This window comes from Gopherus flavomarginatus, chromosome 2, assembly GCF_025201925.1.
Source record: "Gopherus flavomarginatus isolate rGopFla2 chromosome 2, rGopFla2.mat.asm, whole genome shotgun sequence".
In the NCBI taxonomy this organism is placed as follows: domain Eukaryota; kingdom Metazoa; phylum Chordata; order Testudines; family Testudinidae; genus Gopherus; species Gopherus flavomarginatus.
The window spans coordinates 289,613,353-289,627,603 of NC_066618.1; the positions used below are offsets into that span (position 1 = coordinate 289,613,353).

General features: G+C 41.9%; 1 protein-coding gene across 1 annotated transcript in view; it reads right to left on the minus strand.

The window, feature by feature from the left end:
• FAM135B (family with sequence similarity 135 member B) overlaps positions 1-14,251 on the minus strand; it is a 352,204-nt gene that overhangs the window by 28,544 nt on the left and 309,409 nt on the right. The window contains exons 8-11 of the mRNA XM_050940579.1: positions 9,964-10,117; positions 6,793-6,842; positions 3,539-3,694; positions 963-1,036 (exon numbers count right to left, since the gene is read on the minus strand). Of these exons, the coding sequence (XP_050796536.1) occupies positions 963-1,036; positions 3,539-3,694; positions 6,793-6,842; positions 9,964-10,117 (434 nt within the window). The remainder of the gene's footprint in view (positions 1-962; positions 1,037-3,538; positions 3,695-6,792; positions 6,843-9,963; positions 10,118-14,251) is intronic.

The following is a 14,251-nucleotide window of genomic DNA, read 5'->3' on the forward strand; positions in this document are numbered from 1 at the left end:
CCTCCCTTAACATTTCCCCAGACAGTGCCTAGTTTCCTCATCTTTTATTACTTTTGTTGCTTTCCTCTCAGCTCTCCTCTAAATGAGATAAGGAGTGGAATCCTGCCTGCAGTCAACTTCAGGTAAACCAGATGAAGGCAGCAGGGTTGTTCAGGTGTAACCAAGGGCAGAATTTGTCTCTAAGTATTTTAAAAATCATGGCGGGGTCCCAATTCTGTTCCCTCGTTGGGGCTTAAGCTGAAACGTCAAGCAGAGGGAAATAATTACCTTATTATGCATAACACACTCCTTTGAATACAGCCCAGTACCAGATTTATTTTCTCTGACAACTTTCCATTGTTAATTCTCCTGCAATTTATCATCCACTCTGAGTCCCATTATTACCAGCACCAACCCAGCATTCTGTCCGTTCTGAGCCGTCAGTTTCTGAACTGCGTCATCCAGCTCCAGCACTTATGTTCAAGGCTTTGTGTTAACCACTGATGAATGTTTCATGGCTTTGTCCTGTCTGCCTTCCCCAGATCCTCCCAGCGCTACCACGGCTGCACCCAAGAGAGTTTCACCCATCTGGGGACAGTGAGGAGGAGAAAAGAGTTTTTATGACCTTTTGGCACTTGCTGCTGCCTCAGTGCAGGATTTCAGCCTCTATCATGCTTTAGACCACAACCTTTAAAAAACCCACCTGCAAATCACAGGTGTCTGAAGATTACAACTCTCTGAGGCCTGATCTGGATCTTGCATTGTGTAATTTTTTACCTTGACTTCAGTGGATTTACACTGTAGTGAGATTAAAATAGACCTGATGCCTTCTGTACGGAGTACAAATGCCCACTGAAGATTAAGGAGGAAGGGCATGGATTTGCATCAGAAAGGATAAAGCGGTGGCATGGCGTCTGGTTTTAAGAGACCATATGCTTGCAGGACCCAAGTGCCAGGGATGGAAGATGTAAGGAATTACTTACAGGCTTTCCTGAAAGGTCAGCACAGCTAGCTTTTGGTGCTCAGCATAAAAGAATGCTTCTGAGAATCTTCTTACCTGGGTATGAAACACAAAGGTTACACGTTAAAGCCTTTTAAAGACACTGAGTGCATGCAAGCCTGCTCCAGTTGCTCTGCACCACTCTGGTGACACAAGGAAGCCAGGAACCCAGGTTGCTCAGCCAATTCAGATGGTTTTCTGCTTTGTTTTGCTGGAAGCAGCCAGTGTATCTGGGTGAATATGGCCTGAGATGTTCAAAGCCTCTTAGGATTGAAGACACAGCCCTTGGAAATATTTCGGAATCTATTCCAATGTACCTGCTGTTTCTTTGTTTAGAAGCAGCACATTTGTTGAATTTAAGAGTTCTCTCTGCAGCTTTAAAACGAGGGTTGCTAATTCCCTTCCCCGGCAGCTGACATGGCAGTAGCCAAGTTACTAAATGAGGGAAGTCAATAATCAATGGTATCTTTTGCACAAAGATACACAGTAACTCTCATTCTTACACATGAACACAGAGGGGAAGAAACCCAACATTATCAGAAACACATACATGTGTGGTATGAAATCTGCAAATTCAAGTTTTCCAAAGTTTTGCATGGACATTAGAGAGAACAATTCAGCAATGGGCAATCGATTGCCAAATAGTTGCAGGTTTGAAATGATTTGGAAAGCACTTAGCATGAAAACATACACTCCTAAAAAAACTCGGTACTGCTATTTTCTCAGAAATAAGCTTTGACTTTCTATGCACTCCAACAAGATATGTAATCAAATCAATTAAGACTCTAGCCCTTATGTTACTGCTGTTATTTGTAAAATACAGCATCATAGAATGGCAGCAGAAAGCATGCAAACAAAATTACATCTCCCTAAACCTCCAAGCTATGTTCTGACAAATGGCCTTTCTAAAATAATAGATTAGCATCACTTGAAAAAGTCTGTTTAATAATAATAATACCTTACGTCTGAGGCACTCAAACTGCTTCATGCAGCCAGGTAAGCAAAACCACACATATTTTAAAGAAAACTAGGCATGTAAAGGTCAAGTAACTTGCCAAAGAACCCCAGTTCCCTTTTCTAGCCATTAGACATGCTGCTTCTTTAGCTTAGATGCTATGTTGAAGGTACCTCCTGCTTCCTATACATTTCCCTCTGAAGGAGTTAGATAATAAAGGAGAGTCCTGATCTGAAGCACTGCATTTGAGCACGTGCTTCCTTAAGCAGGCAAGTAGTCCCACTGACGTCAATGAAGCACATGCTTAAGAGGGGCTTTAGTGCATTCAGCATAATCAGACAGGCAGCAGCCAAACGGTAATATGTGCGTGTGTGCATGTCTGTGAGAATGTGTGTGTGATACTAAGGAGCGGGAATGTACTGGCTGCTTATGTATAAAGAGGTAATAAAAGAAACCGAGCTATATTTCCAGTGGCAGCTGTGTTAAAGGAGTTATGAAGGATAGATTTTTTAATTATTTGACTCTGTGATGATTCTGTTTTTTCAGATGAATTTCCACATTTTGTGACAATCCAGGCACCATGGGAAATCAAACCTTTACCACAACTGAGTAATTTGGTATTTTGATATTTAAAATGTGCTCAGTTTTCTGTATAGTACCAGTGTTCTATAAAGGCCAGGTCTTCTTTTCCATTGTGGTTGAGGGTTTTCCAAACTTTAGGCCCACAATATCCGGGATCTACCCAAAAGCCAGGACACTGATAAGGCGGCAAGGGATGGTCAGAGGTACAGTCCTGAAATGCAGCTCTTGTACAGGACAGTAGTCTGTTTGTAATCCATGTCACTAAGGCCTTAGATTTAAATCCACATCAAGGCCCTGAGCCAGCGAGCTAAATGGGAGAACCTCTGTACTGTTGAAGTTTAAGAGACATGGATCTGCTCAGGCAGAACAATTTATAATCTTGGGGCTAAAATACATAGCTAACTCAGTTTGCAAACTGCTTAAAGAAAAGACCTTCCCTTTATACTTGTCTGAGAAGCACCTAGCACAATTCTGGTGCTATTGTAACAATAAGTTATTAATGATTATTGTTAGCAGGCCCCACCAAGGAATGTAGTTTGTACCAAGAATCTATGAAGTTGCTGAAATAAAATTATGAAAGCAGACCCTGGTTTCCCTGTTTCATCATCTCTTGCAGATTGTGAAGCTCTTCCTGGATCTCTCAGAGCTATGCATTCCAGGCTCCAACATGCCTCCTCTTGGCATGATGCTATCCAGCAGGAAAACTGGCTGCCATTGCCAGGTGAAGACAAGACAGGTTACAAGGTCACTACTTGCTCCTATTTGTTGAACTGACAGCTAGGATTTGATAGTTGAAGGAATTATTTTAAACCCGCTATTTGCTAGACATAAAATTCCCCCCTGTGCAAAGAGCCAGTAGAGTGACTTAGGCATCACTTAAGTGGTAGATAGGCTTTGGACTGGTTTTCTGCCTGGGGGTGAATTTCACACAGTAACTCTAATAAAGGCACACTCTGGATGCATCTTTGATCTCTTCCTATCAGGTTGTTATCGCCATTGCTGAATGAATTGTTTAGCATTACCCTTAGCGTATGATGCTCCTGAGTAAGATAGGCTGTTACTTCTGGATGGAGTGTCACTGTCTCCAGGAACTGGGTCCATAGTGCCAAAAGGTGGGAGCAAAGCCAGGCTAGGTCCTTGCTTATCTGCTCTGCTATCTTCTCTGGACTATTCAACATCTAGAGGGGGAGAAGGATATTTGGAGGTTAGGTCAGTGGCAATAATTAGGACATTAGATTAAGTCCCCTTAAAAAAAAAAAAAGCATGATCCTTGACTCAGAACTGGGCTGACGCTGTTTTCTTATCAATTATTTTATCCCAGATCAGGGAGTTACTATAGAATTAGTTCAACACGTGTATTTTAGCACAAATTAAGATAAAGACATAAGAGAAGTGTGAGGAGTGGGCACAATCCAGCTGTAGCCAATATTTTTCATTGCAGGTAAAAAGTAAATGAATGCAGCCAATTGGTTGTTGGTTCCAGAATATCCACTAGATGGTGCTGCTTACTCTGGAAAACAAAATGCTGCTCCCTTTTCTGTAGACTTGGCGATGCCTTTAGATTAGAGCAACATCTCTTTCACACAGGTCACACCACAGCACTAGCTAGGTGAGTTTTTTTATAAAGTATAATGCCCAGAACAGTATGAAAAAAATTCCAAAATTCCTTCACCCAACATAAAAACTAGCGGTCACCTAATGAAATTCATAGGCAGCAGGTTAAAAAAACAAACAAAAGGAAGGACTTCACACAATGCACTGTCAACCTGTGGAACTCATTGCCGGGGATATTGTGAAAACCAAAAGTTTAACTGAGTTCAAAAAAGAATTAGATAAGTTGATGGAGGATAGGTCCATTAATGGCTATTAGCCAAGATGGTCAGGGAAGGAGCCCCATGCTTGAGGTGTCCCTAAATCTCCAACTGCCAGAAGCATCCGGCACTGGCCACCGTCAGAAACAGGATACTGAGCTAGCTGGACCTTGGTGGTCTGAGCCAATATGGCCATTCTTATGTTCTCAAGTGTATTTTCTCCTTTCTCTACTGCACTTGAACAAGAGTGAGGAACAGATACAAGGCTACAGAGTTCTCTTAGAATTTTACTGATATTTATGCACTCCAACCTCTATAGCATACAGTAGCAGTAGACTCCACAGACAGTAATTCTGTTTTATGGTAAATGTGTTAGTAAAGCCCTACAACAATGGGGCACTGATCTACGGCTCTGGTCCCTAGGTAATACAAATTATTAACAATAATAATAATAATAGAAGTTATCCCTTAAAAAACTAAACAAAACAAACCAACAAAGTCTCTTTGCCAATCACAATCCCTTTTCACCATAGCGCCACAACGAATCCTGAGTTCCTGCTTGATTTTTACCCAGTTCCTACCAGGCAATCTCCCAAGGCTAGTGGCACTGAAATCTAAATCACGATTAAAAGGAAATCCTTGGGTGCTATGTGCGCGTGCATGTGTGTGTGTGTGTGTGTAACTGTGGGTATCCTGCTTGTACTTACACTGCCCTCACTGCTCTGCTGTATTCCTGATTCTGCAATCTGTTCGGTGTGGGCAACCTCCTGTACCAATTCAAATAGTGAAATCAAAGGGGTCTATGGGGTGGAGGCATCTGCCCTCCCCCAGTTGCTCTTTGGAGGATCAGGGCCTTATTTTGTATAACTAGTCCCCCTTGTTTAGAAGAAGAAATAACTTGCACTGTCAGCAATGCTGTTTACTTTTAATTTTAAACATTAGCAACTAAGTTATTGCATCGATTGTCAAGGAAGGCCTGGAGAGCAAGTTTCAAAGGAGAAGCTACATTAAAACCCAGGATTATTAAATAGCATGATGGTTATTTTTCCAGCTCATTTGCTCTTAAACTTTTCAGCAGGCTTGAGATAACTGAAAGGTCAGTGTCAAGCTCTAATTGTGATGTTCCTGCTGTATAACAACAGTGGGTCACACAAACCGAGAGCTAGGCAGGTGTCAGAGAAATCCTGAGAGGTAGCCATTCCAGTTTGTTGTAGGTACTCAGCACTTCTCAGGATTCAGCCCATGGGTAGGGCTGAGAAGGACCTATTCCAATTCCAAGTTCCTCCCAATTAATCTGAATTCTGCAATATTCATCCATGAATTTGAGACTTCCAGAGGAGCCCAGGGAAGTCTGGAATCCACTGTATTATTGCCTGACAGTCACAAAATCATGAGTCTTTGCCGAAATCATACCGTTGCCTTAAAAATCAGATTTTGTAAAATAACAGTGAACGTTGTGGTTCTTTTATTTGCTTTCTAGTTTCTGAACCTTCAGGGTACACTTGGGTCATATTTTCAAACTTTTCTCTGCAACCAGGAGGGTTAGACTCACATCACAGACTGTGACATCTCACTCAGTTACCCCTTCCTTGACCCAATAACTTGTGTTTAGCTAAAGCACAGCTTCCGGAAATACATCCAGTCTTGATCTGACATCAAGAGATAGATAATCTGTTACTTCCCTTGATAACTTGTTCCAAAGGCTAATTACCCTCACTGTTAAAAAATAAAATCGTATGTCTTATTGTGAATTGGAATTTGTCTGGTTTTGGCTTCCACCCATTGGTTCCTGTTTTGCCTTTCTCCACAACATTAAATAGCCCTTTAGTTCCCAACATTTTCTCCCCAGGAAGGAATTTATACACTGCAATCAAAGTCAGGTCTCAATCTTCTTGTTGATAAACTAAACAGATTGAGAGTTATGTCTCTCACTAAAAGGCATTTTTTCCAGCCCTCAAATAATGTTTGTGGCTCTTTCCTGCACCATCTCTCATTTTTCAACATTCTTTCCAAAATGTGGACACCGGAACTGCATGCAGTAGTCCAGTATTGGTATCACCAATGCTGTATTCAGAGAGGTAAAATCACCTCCTTACACCAATTCACTACTTCCCTATTTATATGCCTGTTTAACTTTAGGCACCCATGCTTAACCATTTGGTCCCATATACCTGGCACTCAATCAGCAGCAGACCATATATTATAACCCAGGAGTTGGCAGCTCCCAGTCCCATTTAACTAAGCTGATCTCTGGGGCTATTCCTAAGGATGGAGGTGTCAGGCCTTGTTAAAACAGTCCAGCCAGTGATTTGATGAAAATGAAGGCGGCCCCATATGCATTTGCAGTCATAGTGCAAGAAACGTTTGTTTGACTGGTTGCCGACACTGAACTTGCTTCTCCCGAGTGAGTTGTCTCTGTGAGTTTGAAAACTGTGTGAACATATTGATTCTGCTAAAGAAAATACCTGCAGCTCTGTACAAAGTTGAGATAGCGTATCTTCCACAGCTAGCTCCGCTGGAGGCACAAAAAGAAAAACCAAGTTTGAGAAGAGCAGAAGTGACACATTAACTCATAACTGTCATTCAACACTCGACGCTCCACCCTCGACTGGCAAGAGTCTCCTTGGCTCTGCACCCAAGATCTCTGCTCAAGAGCCCCTCTCTTTCCTTAATGGTCAAATCCTGCTCATTTTACTCCAGCAGCTACCCTCAGTGAAGTTCAATGGGACACTTGCCTCAAAAAAGCGTGCAGGATTTGGCACTTCTTATATGGGACTCCCAGTGGTGTAAGCAGCAGCTTGACCAGAAAGGGACCATGCACATTACAAAATGCCCTGCCCCTTTTCCAGCAAGCAACTGTGTTAGGGCTAGTGCTGGAGCATCCCCAGCTTCCATGGGGGTCAGTAGTATTGGCAGTGCTCAGAGCTGCACCAGAGGCACCCAGCACTGTGCAGGATTATGCCCTTTACTTCCTTTATAATGCCAAGGTAACACAGTAACAAAGTGCAAGCTGCTAAGTGCCCTGGCAAAAGCCTTCCAGGGCAGCAAATGCTTCAGCCAATTGCCCTATACCTTGTTTCATCCCCAATATCTGAGCAATGAGGCAAACCAGGCTTGTAAAGCTTTATGCAGCTCTGGGTCTGAAGTCTGTCAGCTCTCTGGGGCAGGAACTGTACCTTCCTCTGTGTTTGGAAAGCCCCTGGGACCCGTTGGGCCCTGCCACAGTATCAGTAATAAATCCGACACTTGGAACATGCGCATTTGTTTCCTTTTCTGCATCTATGCTTGGTGGTCTCAACCAAAATGTTTGCTTTGGGGCCTTAGTGCAGACCTAACTTTTATAGCTTGCAGCTGTCAAGTGAGATGTTCCCAGGGAAAATCCCATGCTGCAGTTATGCCTCACCAAGAGTGGATCATAGAGACATTCTGCAAAAGGTCATAAAAACAGGAGATCTGAAACAAAACCTCAGGCACTTTGGCTTGTGGAATTTGCAGGGAGGAGCCCTCACTAATAATAACAAGTATATAGCACATGGCTACAAGGGAAGACCATACCAAAATGCCTCCTATTTAAATGTTCAGAGTAACCATGAAGGGACAAATTGACACAAGGGTGTCTAACTGCAATTGTGCATATTCATAGGTGCAACCACTGGGGGCATGAACACAAATACCCACACCCCATCTTTTAATGTGCTAGTTCATGCTTCAATCCGGACTCATGCATTTGCATTCTTGGTTTCTCAGGCCTGCTCCAGATCTAAAATTCAGGCTGACATAGCTACGTGGGTCTGGAGTGTGAAAAATCCACCCCCTTGACCAACGTTGCTAAGCTGACCTAACTTTCAGTGTAGATGCAGCCAAATCAATGGAAGAACGCTTCTGTTGACAGAGCTACCGTCAGCTGGAGAAGTATTGTTCCTACACCAATAGAAAAAACCCTTCCTTCAGTGGTGGCTGTGTCTACACTAGGGGGCTGTGCTAACAGAGCTATAGCAATGTAGCTGGTATAGTCCCTGTAATATAGACATACCCTTAACGTGGAAACTGGATTGTTACATTTTTTATGTACAGCCCATGGGCCTAATCAATGCCCACTGAAGTTAATGAAAAGACTCTCAGTGACTGTAACAGGCTTTTGATCAGGCCTCAAAGTCCTGAACCTGCAATCAGATATTTTAGACTTGTAAATGCGAACGGAGAATTTCATTGATAAGTGGCTAAACAGTTAGATTTGCATTTAGTGAATCTGCATGTATAGCAAGTATATGTGCAAATGAAATGCATATTTATGCATCATAAACTGTCTGAAAATCTAGCAGAAATGTAACCTGTATGTGTTTTGGGTCTTTTTATATTTGTAATAGATGAAACACACAAGAGGCAATACCACCTTGTCCCTTTCAACTTCCAAACCTGCCAGTGTGTGATAGAAATAATCTCTACATGTAACCAATAACCAAAATGCATGACACCTGTGTTTTGTTGTCATGCGGGAGTTGACAGGTTATAATAACTTTTAAGTACCGGATCTGTTTTTAAGGATATTTTCTCACTGTGTGAAAGAAATAAATCAGTTTTCTTAACTGAATGCAGGTTATTTGAGAGAGGGAAACGTGGCCCTTAAGAGTGAATGCAGCAGGACGAGGAGGTGGAGCCAGCCCGAATGTGGGATGTGCAGCACAATGCTTTACAGCTGATTGCTCTGATAGTACCTACAGAATCGATATGGAAGGCATTATCTCTCTCTTTTTTTAAGCTATTGGTCAATGGAATGGGGCATGTCTCTCTCATGGCCTCTGCAATCCTAATATTGCCAGCTAATGCCTTTTTAAAATATATACCTCTGAAAGTGCCAGCCATGCTTCCTAAATCCAAAGAAACAGGTTGGAAAACAGGCTGGCTTGGGGAGTTCTTCATTTCTAATGAACTACTCAGTACCACTGCAAGCATGAGAGAGCACAAATTAATGAATGCAGGCCTGCAACCCTACAACAGTGCTAGGCCTTGAAGCTTTGAACCCAATATCCTTACTAGTGCCGTGAAAGGTCTACAAAGCCATAGGGGCTTCTGCTTCAGGGGGAGAATCTGTTAAACAGCTAAATTAGGGAGAAAAGCAGAAACCACTTATAAGAGCATGTAGTAATTCTGCTACTATCAAGGTGTCTGTGGTAAAAAAGCAATACATTCTAAAGCAGAAATTGGAGACTATGTTCTAATAAAATTTACTCTATATTAAGTTTCCCCCACTAATTTGAAAAATATTTGCTCATGGGGCTGTTGGTTCCTAAAGTTCTCCCATGCCTGATAGGGAGCACGAGGCTTTGAAAGGCAGCCAGTTCCAGACATCATTCAAAGAAACTATTTTTGGACACTTATAATAACTTGTTCCTTTTAAACACTAATGTGATCTTCAGCTAGTATAAACCCATTGCAGTAGAGCGATGTCGATTTACATCAGCCCTGGCGCATGATCTGGCCCTGGCTCATGATTACCCTAAAATAAACACCAAAAATAAAATCAGGGGAAAAAATCCCCTAAAATCCCAAAAGAAACTGGAAAACTTAGTTACTAAAAGGTCTGTTTAAAATGAGATCAGTCAACACTAAGAGATGTAAAATGTCTGTTCTCTTACCTAACTTCAGCTGTGGCAAATCTGGAATCTCTTTCATTATGACTGTGTAGTACAGATGAAGCCCTCTGTATGCATTCAAGAGCAGCAGACACAGGTCCTTATGCCATTTGTATGCATGCTGCATACAGTTTCCAGAAGGGACATAAAAGCTACCCTGGATAAGGAAACAGAAGAAAATAATGCAAATTAAAATGTACGCTTCTCTTTTGTGCTGGAGGTTTTAAAAATGTGAGTGTGAGATGCCCCATAATCTTGCATCCTTTAGATCACATGTAGATCTTTACTTCACTCGTTGTCAGTGTACAAAGAACCACACATTGGTGTCACGTAAGAGGATGTTCAGAGCATGATTCCCACTGGTCCTTCCCTCAGGCATTAGCTTCTGGAAGCAGTAAGCCTGAGCTTGGGTCTATCAGATGAGGAAGCAATCGAGCAGAAGAAAGTCTGTTTAAACACAGAAGTCTCCAAAAACTGTTGCGAAAAAGGAATAGTATTTTACACCTACCTATAGGTGTAGATAGTAGAGCTTGAGCAGGTGTTTGCAATATTGTAACAAAGTCAAAGGGATACCCTCCATTGAAAATCAGAACTTGACTACAGATTTGCTGCCTGCAATAGTTATGAGCACAGCCTAAGATGACTAGAAGTGAAAGACAGAAGATAAAAATGTTTCCCTGATTTTTTCAGTATGTTTACTTTGTGTATTTGACAGCACTTTGTAGATAGTCAGTTTCACAGTTTGCTCTGTGTAGTGAGCTAAGCCCTGATCCTGCTGTTAGCTCTGAATTTGATTGTTGAATTGAGGCCTGAAGAACTTTCCCCTGTTGTTTGTGTGGGTTTTTTACCCAGAACCACATGAGAGAAACAACACTTGAAGGAGGAATTGAGGAGCAGGTGCCCATTATTCAGATCAGCATTGTCCCTTTAAGTTAGAAGGGCAGAGAGTCCCAAACCAAATCGCTGTACTCAAATGCTAGCAAAGTTCATATACTGATTTGCACAGTGCAGCTGGGCCTTCCTCCTACAGTAAAGTGACTGAACTTTACCACCATATCATATCTCTCCTGCACCAAATATGGGTAAGTAGAATGGCCCAGTGGTACATTTTCAACTCCGGTGCTTGATACCGACACAGTGAGGGATTCAGGTGTCAAGAAGCATGCCAGTCCTGGCTCTGTTTGCACATGTCACACACTGAATGTCCACACTGTGCAGATTACTATTCACGTGCTATATTCTCGGCTGACTGCAGAACGCAGTGGACACCAGAGACCTATGTAGTGCAAACAATGGATGGGGGAGGAGAAGCTATTTATAAAAATGTTGCTTGCTGCACAATATATTGGGCAGCATCTAGAGGTTTCAGTACAGAGCAAGAGCCAGGAGACCTAGTGTGACACCAAACCGAAAGGATTAAGCAATTAACAGGCTAAATGACACAAATTCAACCTTTAAAAACATACTAGAAAAGTATATAAATTGTAATTAGGGCCATTCCTTATAAATAGCTAACAAAGCCATGTTAGCTAGACCAGGCCTTTGAAATGTAGACTTGTACTGTTAGAGAATTAGAAGAAGATGGTTACTGTATTTGTCTGTGTTTACCTATATCTCGTCAGAGGTTAGCAATGTTACTATATTCTACTGATTCAGAGATCAAAAGGGAATATTAACACTTAGATGAAACGTGGGTGTAATAATATCATTGTCTAAATTTCTCTTTTATCTTTTAGTAGTAAACGATCTATGAACTGCTGAAATGGTTAATTGCCTTATGCTGATCAATGCAACTAATTACCTATGTATAAACAGGAAATAGAAGTGACTTCTAAGTCATAACGTATATTACCCATTCTTTATCCAATTAATGCCTGCTGTGTTAACTACTGTTGAGAGGCTAATGCAGCCTGCCAGAGATCTATAAAAGAATGCTAGGGCCCCAACCCTGTATCTCAGATCCTAGAATCAATATCAGGGTTGGAAGGGATCTCAGAAGCTCATCTAGTCCAAACCCCCTGCTCAAAGCAGGACCCATCCCCAGGAAGATTTTTGCCCCAGATCCCTAAATGACCCCCTCAAGGATTGAACTCAGAACCCTAAGTTTAGCAGGCCAATGCTCAAACCACTGAGCTATTCCTCCCCACCCACTGCTTAAATTTGGTCAAGGAAAGTTTGAGTCGCAAGACTGAAGTCTCCAGCTCCAAGTCTGGATTACCCTGGTATTTCTCATGGAAGAATTTATACAAACTCTGCACGTGAACTGTCTATTTGGATTATAACCTATGGAATTGACTCTGAAAGAACTTTTTAAAACTCAGCAGCTCATCATCTCTGCTATGAACATCCTATCTGTACGTATAATGATCTTTAATCACAGCCTCTTTTCTTTTAAAATAGATCTTAGTTTATTAATAAGAATTAGGTATAAGCATGGATTTGAGTAAGATTTGAAATATTCATTGACCTGATGGGTAATGTGTCTGATCCCTTGGGCAGGGGTTGAACTTTATATACGATAAACAAGATTTTCAGTAATTCTCATCATATTTGACTAGGCTGTTTGGGTGAGAGACCAAGTCTGGATTGCTTTAATGGAGCTTATGTTTTGGTAATCAGTAAGGTATTGTAGAAGCTGTTTGGTGGCTGGGTTGGTCAATCTAATTATTAGAATAACCACCAGTTTGGGGGATCGTTTGTCCCATTCTTTGCAGTTTTCCCTGACTGAACAATCTCAAGTGGTTGGAGAAAAACTTAGTTCTCACTTTCTGGTTGAGTACAGCAAATTCAGCTACTTTATTTCTCAAGCAATTGCATAGAGAGAGAGAGTGCACTAGGACACAGGGTTTCCCCCTCCTAGGCAGGTCTCTCTCCAGGTAAACAATTACAGCAAGCATTTATACCTTTTGTTACATACAATAATAAGCAACAGCTGCATTTTGTTTGTACAGAGGTCATCTTGATATCTTATATTTCTCATTTCTATTTAGATGCTAGTCTACATTCCTCATTATTGACACAAGGTTGCAACAACTTCTCACACAGTTCTTTCCTACTCACCTCACCCAAGCCTCGCTTCTACAAATCTCATGTTATTAGGGTTACAGCTAGCCTGACTCTTGCTCACAGAGGTGACTATTTGCACTGAAATCTCTGTCAGTTCTTGCTCTACTTCCACAAGTGTGTCCCGTCCCCCCGCCCAGCAACTATGATCATACAGATTTTAGTCCCAACTCTGCATTAGATTAGCTGTGTGACACTGGATCCCCATTTTCAAAAGTTATGCTAATTTTCAATCCTTCCATTCTTGTGTGCCCAGCTAGAATCACTCATAGGAACCTGGTTTTCAAAGCTCCCGACCCAGAGCCAACTCCAATATTTGGCAGTGCCGATCATTCAGAGCTCCTCCGGCTTCCTATGGACTTGTGGCTGCTTTTGAAAACATGGGTCTTCATGATACCTCCCCCTCTGCAAAATGAGGATGAAAAGAACACCCCTCTCCCATCCCCCATGTGCAGGTTGCTTTTAGTTCTTCAGGTGAACAGCATTAAGGATAGTTTGGTAATCGCACAGAATATTTCGGATGGGTAAGAATACAAAAATCCAATTAAAAATATCATAGGCTCAACAAGCCACTCTCTGACATTTAATCCAAGTTGATTCTAGACCAATTGTATAGTGTGGTTGGAGTGCAAAGGCAGCAGACAGCTGGAGTCAAAGCCCTACTGAACTGCAACATGAGAGGAGTTTAATGTGATCCTCATAAAAGAAGAAAATAGTGACATGCAGCGTTTGGCCATTTTAAAAAGAATTCCCTGTGATTTCAGGCTCTGGGAATATTTACACTGTATATTCACTACATGTATGAGTAGTCTACATGGCTGAGCAATCATGGCCCCAATACATCCCCTTGGCACCACCAAACCTGCTCCCACACTCTTGACCTTCCCTTCAGAAAAGGGAATACGCTGGAATGAAGGGAATGTGGCCACCATGTGATAATTTCTGTGACCCAATGTTGGCATAATTTCATCCCCAATACCAGGAGCTGTATGTCAGATGCAAGTTAGAGCAGTCCTAAGACTGCTCTAACTTGCACCAAGGGTAAAACTGGTCCTGGCTGTCCCCAGGATCAGGATAGGTTGGAAGTAGCTTCCAGTCATCATTGTCCCCACCTTGGGTGCTGTGTCAAGCACAGCTCTGGCTCTAACCCAGACTGTAAGGCCATTGAGTTAAAAATCTGATTAGTCATTAAGAAAAGAGATGTTTGTATGTTAATAAACGTAAGGAC